At 38.9% G+C, this 15,430-nt stretch overlaps 1 protein-coding gene across 1 annotated transcript in view; it reads right to left on the reverse strand.

Annotated features, from left to right (window-relative positions):
- Positions 1-15,430, reverse strand: part of LOC117523859 (glutamate receptor ionotropic, delta-1-like) — a 290,124-nt gene that overhangs the window by 27,077 nt on the left and 247,617 nt on the right. The window contains 1 exon segment of the mRNA XM_034185472.1: positions 1,527-1,722. Coding sequence (XP_034041363.1) covers positions 1,527-1,722 — 196 coding nt within the window.

Here is a 15,430-nt window from a genome sequence, read left to right on the forward strand (position 1 = left end):
GAGCATATCTCACCCGTGTTGGCCTCCCTTCATTGGCTTCCTGTTAATGCTAGAATAGAATTTAAAATTCTTCTTCTTACTTATAAGGTTTTGAATAATCAGGTCCCATCTTATCTTAGGGACCTCATAGTACCATATTACCCCATTAGAGCGCTTCGCTCTCAGACTGCGGGCTTACTTGTAGTTCCTAGGGTTTGTAAGAGTAGAATGGGAGGCAGAGCCTTCAGCTTTCAGGCTCCTCTCCTGTGGAACCAGCTCCCAATTCAGATCAGGGAGACAGATACCCTCTCTACTTTTAAGATTAGGCTTAAAACTTTCCTTTTCGCTAAGGCTTATAGTTAGGGCTGGATCGGGTGACCCTGGACCATCCCTTGGTTATGTTGCTTTAGACGTAGACTGTGTTTCATAATTATTGTATGGCCTTGCCTTGCAATGTGGAGCGCCTTGGGGCAACTGTTTGTTGTGATTTGGCGCTATACAAGAAAAAAGTTGATTGATTGATTCAATGCGCATATTAAACAAATATGTAGGACTGCTTTTTTTGCATTTACGCAATATCTCTAAAATCAGAAAGGTCTTGTCTCAGAGTGATGCTGAAAAACTAATTCATGCATTTATTTCCTCTAGGCTGGACTATTGTAATTCATTATTATCAGGTTGTCCTAAAAGTTTCCTGAAAAGCCTTCAGTTAATTCAAAATGCTGCAGCTAGAGTACTAACGGGGACTAGAAGGAGAGAGCATATCTCACCCATATTGGCCTCTCTTCATTGGCTTCCTGTTAATTCTAGAATAGAATTTAAAATTCTTCTTCTTACTTATAAGGTTTTGAATAATCAGGTCCCATCTTATCTTAGGGACCTCATAGTGCCATATCACCCCAATAGAGCGCTTTGCTCTCAGACTGCAGGCTTACTTGTAGTTCCTAGGGTTTGTAAGAGTAGAATGGGAGGCAGAGCCTTCAGCTTTCAAGCTCCTCTCCTGTGGAACCAGCTCCCAATTCAGATCAGGGAGACAGACACCCTCTCTACTTTTAAGATTAGGCTTAAAACTTTCCTTTTTGCTAAAGCTTATAGTTAGGGCTGGATCAGGTGACCCTGAACCATCCCTTAGTTATGCTGCTATAGACGTAGACTGCTGGGGGGTTCCCATGATGCACTGAGTGTTTCTTTCTCTTTTTGCTCTGTATGCACCACTCTGCATTTAATCATTAGTGATTGATCTCTGCTCCCCTCCACAGCATGTCTTTTTTCTGTTTCTCTCCCTCAGCCCCAACCAGTCCTAGCAGAAGACTGCCCCTCCCTGAGCCTGGTTCTGCTGGAGGTTTCTTCCTGTTAAAAGGGAGTTTTTCCTTCCCACTGTCGCCAAGTGCTTGCTCACAGGGGGTCGTTTTGACCGCTGGGGTTTTTACGTAATTATTGTATGGCTTTGCCTTACAATATAAAGCGCCTTGGGGCAAGTGTTTGTTGTGATTAGGCGCTATCTTAATAAAATTGATTGATTGATTGATTGATTTTGTGACACGTACCTTTTTGATGCCCTCTGATGGGCTGGAGACAGAATTATCAAAGCCGTGGTTCTTGTTGATGGTCTTCCAGAGCTCAGCAAACGTGTTGTCCTGCTCCAGTGGGTTGGTGCCTTTGGCCCGGAAATACTCGTACACGGCTGATTCCCGCACTGTCCCATAGACCAGGTCCACCTGCTTGGACAGGTCCTGAAACGACCTGCAGCCAGGGTCACATCAGCAGGTTTATATATTAGGTTGCATGAAACTACTAATGAAAAAAGACTTTGAAGCATGTCATATTTCCAAACCATTTCTAGAACTCTGCCCAAACTCTCAGCTGGATGAGTAGAGAAAGAGTTTGAAGGAGTCCAACTGCACTCTCCTACCTGGATGACTGAAAGCCTTTACTGGCACATTTACCAAAGTACTAAAGTTCATGCTCATGCAAAGAGCTCATTTACATCAAAATGCTTCTTAAAACTTAAAAGTGGGGTTTCTTCAACATATAAAGTGTAACTTAAATACTGGTACTGTCTAACCCTGCTACATCCAAAATTAAGAACACTGCAGCCCACTTTGAAATCTGAAAATCTTCTGTCAGTTTTCACTAAACACATGAGGCTGAATTCCTTATGATGTTACACTTAAATAAAATGAAATAAATAAATGAATAAAATAAATAAATGAAAAACAGCACACAATTTACATTACATTGCTTTGTCTTATTTTATTACTTTTAACCAGGTTTGAAAAAATATTTTTTAGCCAATTTTAAATTCTCACAAAATTAAAAATCAAATATATTTTTACTAGCTGGGATACCCGGTGCTGCCCGGGTTAACCTGTTTTAGATGTAAGCCAAATGCCAATCATTTTAATCAAAACAATTACCCAACATTTGTTTTTGTAATGCTGATGTCTTATAAATATAATAGTTAATGGGCTAAAGTTTGTCCAGGAGACCTATAAGAGGTGGACTCCCCAAACTAAGTGGAAATACTTGGTTAAAAGACAAACACATTTGAAATCCTTCATGCAGACTTTGTTTTGCAATCAAATTTAGAACAAAATTACACACAAAAGGTAGGTAACAGTAAATGTAAATATCAATTCATCAAAATTGAGGTAGTGGTGTATTTCACTGTTTTTACATTGCAATTTTACAAACATACAATGAATCTATTCAGACAGGAAGGCAAACTGGGTTGTACAGGACAGTCAGGTGCTTAACAGTTGAGAACATAAAATAGCTGTAGAAAGGGATTAAATAAACAGAGATGGCCAACACATATACAGGGCTGGAAATTTGAATCTGCCTCGTCATACCCACAGCCGGCTATTTTGGGGGTAATTTTAAGTTCAACTTTTAAAAAAATGGTACCAGTTTGTTCCCCATGTCATGAGGATTCAGAATATATATAGGTTTTTAGGGCTACATATTATACAACCCCTGGCAAAAATTATGGAATCACCGGCCTCAGAGGATGTTCATTCAGTTGTTTAATTTTGTAGAAAAAAAGCAGATCACAGACATGACACAAAACTAAAGTCATTTCAAATGGCAACGTTCTGGCTTTAAGAAACACTATAAGAAATCAAGAAAAAAAGATTGTGGCAGTCAGTAACGGTTACTTTTTTAGACCAAGCAGAGGAAAAAAATATGGAATCACTCAATTCTGAGGAAAGAATTATGGAATCACCCTGTAAATTTTCATCCCCCAAATTAACACCTGCATCAAATCAGATCTGCTCATTGACATTGACCCTATGCCATGACATTGACCCTATGTGTCTTTTTGCAAGGAATGTTTTTGCAGTTTTTGCTCTATGGCAAGATGCATTATCATCTTGAAAAATGATTTCATCATCCCCAAACATCCTTTCAATTGTCCAAAATATCAACATAAACTTGTGCATTTATTGATGATGTAATTACAGCCATCTCCCCAGTGCCTTTACCTGACATGCAGCCCCATATCATCAATGACTGTGGAAATTTACGTGTTCTCTTCAGGCAGTCATCTTTATAAATCTCATTGGAAAGGCACCAAACAAAAGTTCCAGCATCATCACCTTGCCCAATGCAGATTCGAGATTCATCACTGAATATGACTTTCATCCAGTCATCCACAGTCCACAATTGCTTTTCCTTAGCCCATTGTAACCTTGTTTTTTTCTGTTTAGGTGTTAATGATGCCTTTCGTTTAGCTTTTCTGTATGTAAATCCCATTTCCTTTAGGCGGTTTCTTACAGTTCGGTCACAGACGTTGACTCCAGTTTCCTCCCATTCGTTCCTCATTTGTTTTGTTGTACATTTTTCGATTTTTGAGACATATTGCTTTACGTTTTCTGTCTTGACGCTTTGTCTTCCTTGGTCTACCAGTATGTTTGCCTTTAACAACCTTCCCATGTTGTTTGTATTTGGTCCAGAGTTTAGACACAGCTGACTGTGAACAACCAACATCTTTTACAACATTGCGTGATGATTTACTCTCTTTTAAGAGTTTGATAATCCTCTCCTTTGTTTCAATTGACATCTCTCGTGTTGGAGCCATGATTCATGTCAGTCCACTTGGTGCAACAGCTCTCCAAGGTGTGTTCACTCCTTTTTAGATGCAGACTAACGAGCAGATCTGATATGATGCAGGTGTTAGTTTTGGGGATGAAAATTTACAGGGTGATTCCATAATTTTTTCCTCAGAATTGAGTGATTCCATATTTTTTTCCTCTGCTTGGTCTAAAAAAGTAACCGTTACTGACTGCCACAATCTTTTTTCTTGATTTCTTATAGTGTTTCTTAAAGCCAGAAAGTTGCCATTTGAAATGACTTTAGTTTCGTGTCATGTCTGTGATCTGCTTTTTTTCTACAAAATTAAACAACTGAATGAACATCCTCAGAGGCCGGTGATTCCATAATTTTTGCCAGGGGTTGTAGTTTGGGAATTTGTCCCGAACAGACAGAAGTGGCAGCATGAAAAACACATGGTACAACACTGTATGGTCTTACATACATGGCTATTTTGGGGGTAATTTTCAGTTCAACTTTTTAAAAAATGGTACCAGTTTGTTCCCCATGTCATGAGGATTCAGAATATATAGATTTTAGAGCTACATATTATAGTTTGGGAGTTTATCGCACATGGTACAACACTGTATGGTCTTACATAAATGGCTATTTTGGGGGTAATTTTCAGTTCAACTTTTTAAAAAATGGTACCAGTTTGTTCCCCATGTCATGAGGATTCAGAATATATATAGTTTTTAGGGTTCATATTATAGTTTGGGAGTTTAACCCAGACAGACAGAAGTGGCAATGGCAGTGGTAATGACAATGTGACAAACAATTTTTTTTTTTTTTTTTTTTTTTGGGGGGGGTGTATTAAAAATAAAAATGAAGAAATCACATGTACTTAAGGATTCACAGCCTTTGCCATGAAACTCAGAATTGAAACTCAGAATTGAGTTCTGGTGCATCCTGTTTCCACCGATCATCCTTGAGATGTTTGTACAACTTAATTGGACTCCACCTGGGATAAAGTGAGTTGACTGGACATGAACTGGAAAGACACACACCTGTCTAAATATAAGGTCCCACAGTTGACAGTGCATGTCAGAGCACAAACCAAGCTTGAATTCAAAGGAATTGTCTGTAGACCTCCGAGACAGGATTTTCTCAAGATACCAATCTGGGGAAGGGTATAGAAACATTTCTGCTGCTTTGAAGGTCCCAATGAGCACAGTGGCCTCCATCATCCATAGCTGGAAGAAGTTCAGATCCACCAGGACTCTTCCTAGATCTAAACTGAGTTATTGCTATGAAGGACCTTAGTCAGGGAGGTGACCAAGAACCCGATGATCACTCTGTCAGAGCTCCAGCATTCCTGTGTAGAGAGAGGAGAACCTTACAGAAGGACAACCATCTCTGCAGCAATCCACCAATCAGGCCTGAATGGTAGAGTGACCAGATGGAAGCCACTCCTTAGTAAAGGGCACATGGCAGCCCACCCGGAGTTTGCCAAAAGTCACCTGAAGGACTCTCACACTATGAGAAATAAAATACTCTGGTCTGATGAGACAAAGATTGAACACTTTGGTGTGAATGCCAGGCGTCATGTTTGGAGGAAACCAGGCACCATCCTTACAGTGAAGCATGGTGGTGGCAGCATCATGCTGTGGGGATGTTTTTCAGCAGCAGGAACTTGAAGACTAGTGAGAATTGAGAGAAAGATGAATGCAGCAATGAAAGAGACATCCTGGATGAAAACCTGCTCCAAAGTGCTCCTGACCTCAGACTGGGGCGGTTCATCTTTCAGCAGGACAGTGACCCTAAGCACACAGCCAAGATATCAAATGAGTGGCTTCAGGACAACTCTGTGAATGTCCTTGAGTGGCCCAGCCAGAGCCCAGACCTGAATCTGATTGAACATATCTGGAGAGATCTGAAATTGGCTCTGCACCGACACTTCCCATACAAACCTGATGGAGCTTGAGAGGTGCTGCAAAGAGGAATGGACAAAATTGCCCAAAGATAGGTGCACCAAGCTTGTGGCATCATATTCAGGAAGACTTGAGGCTGTAATTGCTGCCAAAGGTACATCAGCAAAGTATTGAGCAAATGGCGTGAATACTTTTACTTTTTTACTTATATACTTATACCTTTTTATTTTTTTAATAAATTTCAAAAAAATTCAAAAAACCTTTTTTATGTTGTCATTATGGGATGTTGTGAGCAGAATTTTGAGGGAAAAAAAAATTTACTCTATTGTGAATTAAGGCCATAACATACACTCAACAAAAATATAAATGCAACACTTTTGGTTTTGCTCCCATTTTGTATGAGATGAACTCAAAGATCTAAAACTTTTTCCACATACACAATTTCCCTCAAATATTGTTCACAAACCAGTCTGAATCTGTGATAGTGAGCACTTCTCCTTTGCTGAGATAATCCATCCCACCTCACAGGTGTGCCATATCAAGATGCTGATTAGACACCATGATTAGTGCACAGGTGTGCCTTAGACTGTCCACAATAAAAGGCCACTCTGAAAGGTGCAGTTTTATCACACAGCACAATGCCACAGATGTCGCAAGATTTGAGGGAGCGTGCGATTGGCATGCTGACAGCAGGAATGTCAACCAGAGCTGTTGCTCGTGTATTGAATGTTCATTTCTCTACCATAAGCCGTCTCCAAAGGCGTTTCAGAGAATTTGGCAGTACATCCAACCATCCTCACAACCACAGACCACGTGTAACCACACCAGCCCAGGACCTCCACATCCAGCATGTTCACCTGCAAGATCGTCTGAGACCAGCCACTCGGACAGCTGCTGAAACAATCGGTTTGCATAACCAAAGAATTTCTGCACAAACTGTCAGAAACCGTCTCAGGGAAGCTCATCTGCATGCTCGTCGTCCTCATCGGGGTCTCGACCTGACTCCAGTTCGTCGTCGTAACCGACTTGAGTGGGCAAATGCTCACATTCGCTGGCGTTTGGCACATTGGAGAGGTGTTATCTTCACGGATGAATCCCGGTTCACACTGTCCAGGGCAGATGGCAGACAGCGTGTGTGGCGTCATGTGGATGAGCGGTTTTCTGATGTCAATGTTGTGGATCGAGTGGCCCATGGTGGCGGTGGGGTTATGGTATGGGCAGGCATCTGTTATGGACGAAGAACACAAGTGCATTTTATTGATGGCATTTTGAATGCACAGAGATACCGTGATGAGATCCTGAGGCCCATTGTTGTGCCATACATCCAAGAACATCACCTCATGTTGCAGCAGGATAATGCACGGTCCCATGTTGCAAGGATCTGTACACAATTCTTGGAAGCTGAAAATGTCCCAGTTCTTGCATGGCCGGCATACTCACCGGACATGTCACCCATTGAGCATGTTTGGGATGCTCTGGACCGGCGTATACGACAGCGTGTACCAGTTCCTGCCAATATCCAGCAACTTTGCACAGCCATTGAAGAGGAGTGGACCAACATTCCACAGGCCACAATTGACAACCTGATCAACTCTATCCGAAGGAGATGTGTTGCACTGCATGAGGCAAATGGTGGTCACACCAGATACTGACTGGTACCCCCCAATAAAACAAAACTGCACCTTTCAGAGTGGCCTTTTATTGTGGACAGTCTAAGGCGAAGGAGAAGTGCTCACTATCACAGATTTAGACTGGTTTGTGAACAATATTTGAGGGAAATGGTGATATTGTGTATGTGGAAAAAGTTTTAGATCTTTGAGTTCATCTCATACAAAATGGGAGCAAAACCAAAAGTGTTGGGTTTATATTTTTGTTGAGTGTAACATAACATAACACAATGTTATGAGTGGATGCACTATAAACGTATCTATCATAGCAATTTTTTTTTTATAAGAAATGCTCATATTGTACTTAAGAAAAGGTGGGTGAAGGGAAGTTAGGTATGAAGAGCAGCTGTATTTGTGTTGTTATTTTTTCATTGTTTAAGTAATTGTATTGAGAATTAAAGATACAGTATCTATAAAAAATGCAATACAAATATTGTGAAAATAAAGCTCAAACATGATTCTGTTTTCAAATAAAACAGCATACGGCCATATGTGTACTTTACATTATATGACCAAAACCCAAATTAATTTATTACATATAAAAAGTTGAATTTCGTATGAACAATGAATAAATTACAGGCCTGTGTGAAACCATTTTCACCTGCACGTTCACTGGTTTATTAGACCAGTCTCCCATTACTAATTTTTGATACCTAATCGTCTATATTTGTGATGGGGTAGCGGGGAGGGAGGCAGGGGGTGGATACCCAATTAGGGCCTGAAATCTGGTGCAATCTGTGTTAAAAGTAGCGTTTTAGATCACTGTGAGCAATCAGGAAAGTTAGAAACATTCATTCATTCTCTGCTGATCATCTGGGTCTGGGTTGCGGTGGAAGTTGACTAAGCAGCCCAAATTTTAAGAAGTTATATGTTTAATACATTTAAAAACATTTGTAATGTTGGGATAAATTGTGATCCACCAAATGTGAAAAATCTGATTTAATTGGTTGACTGCAAGGGGACTCTAGTATAAAAACATGAACGTGGACAAGTACGTACGATATGGTGTGCTCTTCAACAGAAGACAGTTTTGAGATGTTAGAGATATTTTAGCTTTTTGGAAAAGTGTGGAGAAGAAGCAGAAGATGCGTAAAGATAATCATGTAATGGGAATAGAACATACATGGCTGTATTCCGCAATAACAGTTACACTTATATGGAAAGGGATATAAAATAGTACTTTATACTATTTTGACAAACCGTCTCCTGCTATCACAGTGTCTTTGCTATGAGGTCTCTCCAGAGAATCTTTCAGCACAGCTGGAATGATATGGAGTCAAATTTGCAGTTACATAAAGAGCTTTTGATGAGGTCGATTACACCCATTGTGAGGGAATGTGTCCATTAGCGACTTGCACTGCATTTGTAGAACATGCTTTATTTCTGAGTAAATTTCCGTCAGAATTTTAGCTCCAAAGTCTTTGTACAGCACAGTATATGGCTGCAGAGTGATGCAACACACTGAGTCAAATATTTCCTGCTCCTGATTTACGTACAATGACTGCAAACAGCCACAAATTTTATGGAGAACTTTGTATAAATGATTCAGAGAACTGTCCATCAATATATTATCATATTTCCCATTGCTGTTTTTAGATTTCATAATTACTTCACCAAACCCATTTCTTGGAAATATCCTTTCGCACACACACGCAGACACCGTTTTCCTATAATGTAAAATTCATAAGAAAGGTCCCTTCGGTTTCAACACTACCCACCTCCATCGCCCAGTGCAGCCAATCACCAATCAGTACACTCTATCAGCTCAATAAGCTGCACCTGCAGTGTACCACCTGCTGCTTCCAGTGCCGATGCCAACATCCAAACGCCGCTTTCCTCCAACACTAGCAGCCAGCAGCGTGACACTAATGATGAAGTCAGGTTTGAGTCGCTGACCAGTTATGGGGTTCATCTCCCTGGTTAGTCATTAATGTCACATGACGTCCATGCCAAACTACATTCTGCTATTTATGAACAATATGATGAGTCTCTCCTGATTGAAATATCTATTATGCAGATGTGTGAACAGCAAGGAATGAGGCTGTCTGCAGCAGCTGTGTTTTATATGTACAGATAATTGTCAATTTTCCACAGCATCATATTTAGTAAATGGCAATGCCCCTGTTGCTTGCAGTGTAATTTAAATGGCAATCTTTCCAGAAGATTACCTGCTTCTCAGATTATGCTTATAGAGTTGACATGCTGCCCTGTGCATTTTCTGCAGTTCTTTAAAAAATCTACAACATGAGAAGAGACATGGGCTGTGTGTAAAGCTAACATTTTCTTGTAGTTTCTTTAAAAAACTAAATGATTGGGGGTGTAGAATCATAGCTCTTACCACAAAATAGCAAGAGGATAATTCAACCATTTAATTAGAAGCCTATATATGTGCAGCCTTGGCTGCATTATCGAGCAAAACATCATCAGAGAAAACAAACTGATATTTCATCGTCTCCGGCTCTTTCTGTCAAGATTAATCTGCAAGAACAATATTCTGCTTTATTACTGTTTAACATCTCCACTTAATGTAACCACACAAACACTGTGACCTGTGGAGGTCTTTGCGGTGAGCTATTGATTTTGTATTAATCAATGATATGAATGTCCATCGACCAGCTGGTGTTCACAGAGTAAATAAAAAGAGAGTTCTTTGTGTTGTTAGTAACATAAAAACTGACAGCTGATGAGCCACTTTAGAAATCAGAGATGCTGTAAAAAATGTATAAATAAATAAACAGACAATATGGTGCTATTTACGGGGCTGTTGCAGCTCTTTAATGTAAGAGTGCAACATACGTTTTCAGTGGAAATCAATACAAGACCCATCAGTCCTGTCCATTACCTATAATGGTTAGATCAAAGTTTGAAAGGAGCTCTGCTTCCAGACTCCAAAATACACACAGCAGCTTTTACATAGCTAAAAAGGTTAGTTTCTCTCTTATGGGCACTAATGCTGTTTGTCTTCTGAATTAATGGGGTGACATTAGCCAGCTGCAAAGTTGATTATGTCCAAAGATTCCTTTCCAAGTTCAAAATGTCATAATACCTTGTCAGACAAAATGCCGCATTGTTCTGAATATAAGAAAACAACATTTTAATACAACACCCCTTTTTGATTGCATAATTTTGGAAAAAGCATTTCTGAAGACCTTTTTTTTAATGAAGAAAATGTTTTTGAAAAATCTCAAAAAATATCTGTTGAAGAGTGCTTGCTGGAATCAAAAAATGTTTGTTTGTGGTGGTCTTTGGATGAGATACTTTATACAAACAATGAAAAAATAACTCCAAGGCACTCTCATAACAAAAAAAAGTTAAAAAGCCTTTATTAATATGGACACAGCAATCTTTTCTGACAGCAGTTTTAAGATGCTCTTTGTTAGCTCATCATGTTCTAACTTTAGGCCCCATCTGATATTTCTTGGTTGCTTGAGAGTTGTTTGATTAATCTGTTGCATTTATTCCTGTGAGTCCTTTACTCGTATCACAGTTATAGATTTTTTTTTGAACATTTGAAGCAATTCCAATACTAAGTCTCTCCAGAGTTGATACACCAGTTCCAGCAGCTCTTTCCTTTAACCCTCCTATCTCCCACAGCAGGCTTCTCAGTGCACACAGAGCCCCGCCTCCTTCTCACTAACACAGATATTGGCCTTCGCCTCAGACTGTCAAGCTGAATACAAACATAACCCAAAGAAATGCAGCAACATATTTTGCGTTCTGTTATGGTACTAGCTCATTAAAGATGTTAAGTGTCGGCTCACCACAACCAGGGGTGGCTGGACAATAAAGGAGACTAGGGTGCCACCCTCCTACAATATTGAGAAAATAAAATCTACTGCAACATAATTAATAATAAATAAGTATGACTTCCTCAGAGACAGATTATGCAAATACCTCTCAGTAACAGTATGCATTTAAATGTATTCCAACACTTCATCTCAATGTTCCATTTCATTTAATTTCATTTAGGTTAGTGAGCATAAAGCCCACTTCCTGGTTGGATCACCTGTAATATGAAAGTTTGTGGAAGGTCATAAACTTTTCACAATCATGTGACTTGCGGCTGTGTTTTAATTTGAACATCAAAACTTCTCCAAGGGATGCTGCACTGTGTGTAACCGATCAATTGGCATTATTTTCATGTTTTTGTTCTAATTTGATTGGAGAGTGGACAAATCACTCATGGGCACAGGTGTCTCACTCACCCAAAGTCACTCTGGCTGGAAAAATTACTCGTACCTCGGTGACAGCCATTGCTTTTGTGTTGCAAGTCCAACTTCCGGCTATTTTTGTCTTATTTCATGTGTGTGCTTTTGGGACCCCCCTGTAGCTCACGAAAAAGTGAAGGTGCATCCTCTCAAAAATCAATACCACCAACCGCTACTGACCATTACCCATTTTTCTGAGTGCTGATCGGAAACATATCACAGTTAAGTGCTGACACTTTGGCTCAGCAGCTGAGGACAACACACTATTTTCTACAAAGAATTTAAAGAGGTTGGTGACAGTCTCTATTTCAACAACACTGAAACATTAAATGAGGTGGCACAGTAAACTCTTCTTGATAAGTGTGCTGTCCTGTTGTTGTCTGTTCATAAGGTTAACTAATCATCCAAAAAGATAAAAAAAAAAAAAAAAAAAACAAAAACAAAAAAACACAACCACAGACTGCAAACACATAGCACAATTTTGGACAATAATAAAACACTTTGACAGTAAAGAGAACTTGTAAAGTAACTTAATAGGCAGAACTATTACTAATACACAGAAAGATCAGGTTGGTAAGGTTAGACCTTACTTGTGTGAAGCACCTTGAGGCACGTTTGTTGTGATTTGGTGCTATATAAATGAAAATAAATTGAAATTGAAATAGAACTATTAATTGAATTTCTAAGAAGAACTTAGAAATTAACACAATGACTTTTTACACTAGTTTGAATCTTTAATTTCTCAAAAAATAGTATTCTTTTCAAATTATAGCTAGAGCCCCTCATTTTAAAGAGACCCTGGACATGTTGATGCAAAAGTTTCATTTTTAACTTTATACAACCCCTGGCAAAAATGATGGAATCACCGGCCTCGGAGGATGTTCATTCAGTTGTTTAATTTTGTAGAAAAAAAGCAGATCACAGACATGACACAAAACTAAAGTAATTTCAAATTGCAACTTTCTGGCTTTAAGAAACACTATAAGAAATCAGGAAAAAAAAAATTGTGGCAGTCAGTAACGGTTACTTTTTTAGACCAAGCAGAGGGAAAAAAATATGGAATCACTCAATTTTGAGGAAAAAATTATGGAATCATGAAAAACAAAAGAATGCTCCAACACATCACTGGTATTTTGTTGCACCACCTCTGGCTTTTATAACAGCTTGCAGTCTCTGAGGCATGAATGATACAAAATAGTTAATGAATGTAGGGAGAGGAAGTCTTGTGCTTTATACAGAATTACGATGGCTTTTGACACTGCATCGATATCTATATTTGTCTTTTAAGAAAAATCTAAATTTTATGTGCTGTATATCGGTTGTTTTTTTTTTTTTTTTACCATGGTATTGAAAATGGTGTTGAGGATTCATATTTTTCAAGGTATTGTATCAAAGTTCGAAATTCTTGTATCTTGACAACACTAGCCTCCATCCTGCAGCAGTGTAACCTAGTTAGGGGGTGAGTTGCTTCATTCCTGGGACCCACATTCATTTTCACAGGTATCTGGCACCACCTGTGTACTATTGTGGATGACATGTAAATGACTAGACCCTGAATATAAGACAACCCCATTTGTTTCAGAGGTATTTCCACAGAATATCTCCGTCTCATATTCAGATCAATACAATAGTGAAAACAACAAAACACCCAAGTCAAAGTGTTAAGTCATTCATCTCAGCCTGAGTTTGTGCTGGAATATTATTGAGGTTAAATACTCAGCCTGAGGCCCATGAAGACAAAGCTTTGCATCGCAGGAAAGCCTCCAGCTAGCCTCCAGCCTCCCACGACAATGAAAAAAGCAGCAATGACCTTTCACAAATTTCTCACAGAAGTTTACTTTGCTTCCTGCTCTGTGATGATGGTGCACAGCTGCCATTCTGCAAAACAGGAGAATTCCTGTGTGGAAAGAGCATAATTTTTCTTTCTTCTGATCTTTAACAGCCTGTGACAGTAACATGAAGATGTCTGGTTTTCCATCTTCTACCCAACAGTCACAAATCAGCTCTTAGCAGGATCCGTGCGTTCACAGAACTTGCAATTCTTAAACCATTCATTTTAAAATGAACACAATTTGAGACGACAAAGGGGGGAGACGTGGAGGTGCACTCCGTGTTCTCGAAATTAGACCTGCTTTTGATGCTTTGAAGTGAAGTTTGTGAAAATCATCCACTGGTGTGCTCGACGGGCACACACTTTCATTATGGATAATAGCAGCACGTGCGCTCTCATTAAGGATGCTCATTTAGAACATCTATTGAGTGTGTTGAGAAAAAACCAACACACGGGTAGGTCAGAATGTCGACCTAAAAAACAAAAAGACATCACAAACTAGCCTTTTAAAAAACAGATTTAACATGGGATCAAATTGACATTCTTCAAACAAATTGGAGAATGTTACATGCTGCAACCGTTCCAGGATCAGATATGAGTATTATTATTATTATTATTATTATTATTATTATTATTATTGTAACTTAATGAAATGCAGTGCCCTAAATGTAATTAATGCAGATGTCCAGAATGTAAAAACTGCACATAATTCATCACAATTCTCAAATGCATAATAAAAGAAGTGATTATGTTGGATATTATATTATGACCTTAATGACATTTTGTAATAATATAAAAACCTAGTAAATATGAAATCTAATTATTAGTCAATGCACACCACCTTCCTCATTATCATCCCACAAGTCTTCTTTCTGTCCCATTAATATACCTGAAATTCCAAATTCTCCCACCTTGATTTAGGCATTCTGCTGAGGTGATCATGTTGCTGTTTTTCAAAGAGGGGAACTTTTCTTCCACCCGCCCCCTCCTCTCACACAATATTTTGTGGTTTATCCATAAAACAATGCACCTAAAGAGACAGTCAATGGATGTGGTTTGCATTTGAATGAGAGCATCTGAATTGTAATGTGTCTCGACTCCTGCAGAGCACATGATTGATAATTGGGATGGAAGGGAGCTATATATCAAATATGAAGTAAGCCTTAAAGCGTTACATTTTTCATGCCACAGAGCTCATAAGGCAATAACCTACATATAATACAATAACTTGCTACATCATGCATGCAACAGTTTTATTACAGTATAGACAGATTGCCACATAATGAGTTTTTAATTATATTTTTATTACATTATGTGCAGCAATTACATAATGAGTTTCTGCAATCAACTTGTCCTCAATTGGTCAGGGGCATTTAGTCTGTCTTACTCAAACAAACATAGGGTCAGAAGGATATTTACTCACACGGATGACAAATAATTACAGGAGAGTATTTTCTCGCAGTGGCATTTTATAACACGTGAAACCTGATTATAAAACATATCCTGTGTGTGAGTGGAAAGAAAATAATGAGTTTGTTGGTATTACTGAGTATGAAATATTGTTTATGGCCAATAATTATGTATCGGAACTATACTCGTGTTTTCCTTCTGTGAGGTTTTTAAGTCTACACAAGGAGTTATTTAATCAGTTAAGGAGGTTATGTCCTCACCATTTGGCTGTCTGTCTGTTTGTTCTTTTCCAGCAGGATATTTCTAAAGGACAAAATAAGATTTCAATTAAATTTAATAGAAAAAAAATGGATTTTGGTGTAGATCTGGATT

This window comes from Thalassophryne amazonica, chromosome 13 (genome assembly GCF_902500255.1).
Source record: "Thalassophryne amazonica chromosome 13, fThaAma1.1, whole genome shotgun sequence".
Classification (NCBI taxonomy): Eukaryota; Metazoa; Chordata; class Actinopteri; order Batrachoidiformes; family Batrachoididae; genus Thalassophryne; species Thalassophryne amazonica.